Source organism: Malania oleifera, chromosome 10 (assembly GCF_029873635.1).
Source record: "Malania oleifera isolate guangnan ecotype guangnan chromosome 10, ASM2987363v1, whole genome shotgun sequence".
NCBI classification, from domain to species: Eukaryota; Viridiplantae; Streptophyta; class Magnoliopsida; order Santalales; family Ximeniaceae; genus Malania; species Malania oleifera.
The window spans coordinates 60,400,605-60,402,849 of NC_080426.1; the positions used below are offsets into that span (position 1 = coordinate 60,400,605).

General features: G+C 37.1%; 1 protein-coding gene across 1 annotated transcript; it reads left to right on the forward strand.

The window, feature by feature from the left end:
* Positions 1–298: 298 nt before the first annotated feature.
* Positions 299–980, forward strand: LOC131166478 (uncharacterized). The gene has a single exon (XM_058125078.1). It carries the CDS (start codon positions 445–447, stop codon positions 679–681), a length of 237 nt encoding a protein of 78 aa, XP_057981061.1. The 5' UTR covers positions 299–444; the 3' UTR covers positions 682–980.
* The last annotated feature ends 1,265 nt before the right edge of the window (positions 981–2,245 follow it).

Genomic DNA, 2,245 nt, shown 5'->3' on the forward strand with positions numbered 1-2,245 from the left:
ATTTTATTTATTTTTATTTATATTTTACTTTCAAATGATCACACGAATATGGAACTCAAATTCAATGACCAGAAGCACAAATACCCCCTATTACAAATCACTTCAAAGTATATTTTGTTGTCAAATCACAAACTCAATAATGTGCCCAAATTCAGAAAATTCAGGCGACCATTAAATTTCATTCCCAAAAAATTATGTAAACATAATTTCATAACACGCTTGTATTTCCCCTCCAAGTCCTCCAATGAGTCGCGAAACGAACGGCGCACAAGCATTTTGTAGTCGACTCGTCCCCTGACCTATCCTCTGTCTTTCCTGTTCATAGCTTTCCCAAATCTCTCTCTAATCTCTATCTTCTGCTTCTCCTTCTCTCTCTGAAATTCATGCTTGGAATCAGAGACTGCCATTAATTTTATTGATACAATAAACGTGAAAAAGGAGGCGATGGAGAATTACTGCGGCTTGATATCGTGCGAGAAGCTGGACCGCGTGGCCAATTGGGTGGGCGCAAGCGTCGCCTCTGCCTTCTTCGCATCGCTCGAGCGCTGCTCCTGCATCAACCTCAGCACCACCGACGTCGACGACGAGGACGAGGCCAAGGACCGCCCTCTCATGCTCTCCAAACCCGTTCCCATCGATGGACCTAATTCCACCACCCCTACCAGCCACCTTCCCCTTTGATATATATATATATATATGTGCACGTCCCCCTATCTGCTCAAGCCGTGGGGTTTTAATTTCCATCAGCTTTGGATTGGTACCTTATAATATGCACGAAGAGCTTTGTGTGTTCTACTCTGTATATACGATTTGGCTCTTGTAGGAACAGTGTTAAATTAAGACACCCAACTGAAATTGTCATGTTTTTAGATTTAGGTGTATGGCGGTGTTTGGATGAAGGTCTCTGTACGATTTTGTGGATATGAGTTTGATACAGTGCCCTTGGTTCCCTTGTTTGAAATATAAATAACCTTTTCTTCTTCTCTGTCTTGTGGATTTGAGCTTTAATTGAGGGGGCCAATGAGACATGGAGACCCCTTCTTGTATATATTCATGTGTATGTATTCATATGTGTTTCTTGAAAATGAATTTTGAGGATTTTGATGGAATATTGTCGTCTTTGTGGTTATTTTTCTTCCATTTTCTTACGGTTGCTGGATCAAGTTGAAGTTATATGGTTGTTTACCTTCATTTATATTGTTCGGTTTGGTGATTGGGCTTTACGTCTGATGTACTTTCCTTCTTTCGAAGCTCATTTAGTTATTTGGTAAAATTTAGCATGTAACGCTTCAAATAAGTGGCGTCATAGGCTTGTATAGCTGTATTTGGTGGATGTCAAACTGTTCTGTTTATCTTTTTTGATGTGTATCATTTGATCTCGTGTGACATCTCTAGAAATTTTGGAATCGAAGGGCATATTCTTATTCTAATTCTGGGAAATTTTTCTTCCTCTGTTGTACACCTAAATTCCACTGCATTTTTTTGGTGGGGGTTGAAAATAATTGTTTTTCTTCCTAATTTGTTTGTTTGAAAACACAAAAAAACAAAAAAAACAAAAACAAAAACAAAACAAAAAACCAAAAGAGTAATGCTTTATATGTCAATCAGATAATTGAGAACCGTTTGGGATTATTTTCCGTCCTTGTTCCCTAACTTAAACAAACTACAATGAAAAAAATGCCAAATTTGAGGTACCTTTGATACTTCATATCTCGTTATTTTAACTTCATGGTTTCTGACTTGGCTAACTGGCTTTAGTAGTTATGATGTTGTATGCATGTTTGATGAAAACCTCGTTCACTTGCGATTCTTGGCTGATAAAAGGCTTTTAGGTTTGTTTGATTGAAAGGATTTGACTTATTCTTACTTTTTTGTTTCTTTGTTGAGAGGACTCTTATCTTTATAGGGCTCAGATGTTTAACAAATTTTGTATATTTTGAAGTGTGATCAGTGGAAACAGACACAACTATCATATTTTGACTGATATATGATTGTTAGGCATTGAAACTTCCCAGAATCTAGACACAGCGACACAGTTATGTGTGTGCATGCTTTTTCCTAAATTATTTGTATTCAGGTATACTTAATATTGCATGTGTATGAACCTCATTAGAATGACTGGGAAACTAATGACTTAATGTTGGTTCCCCAACAATATATGTATGCTATTATTCACTTATTTTAATGCTCATATTTTATGTAATGCTAGATGGAGACTATTAGCTTTCAACAGCCACCATACAAG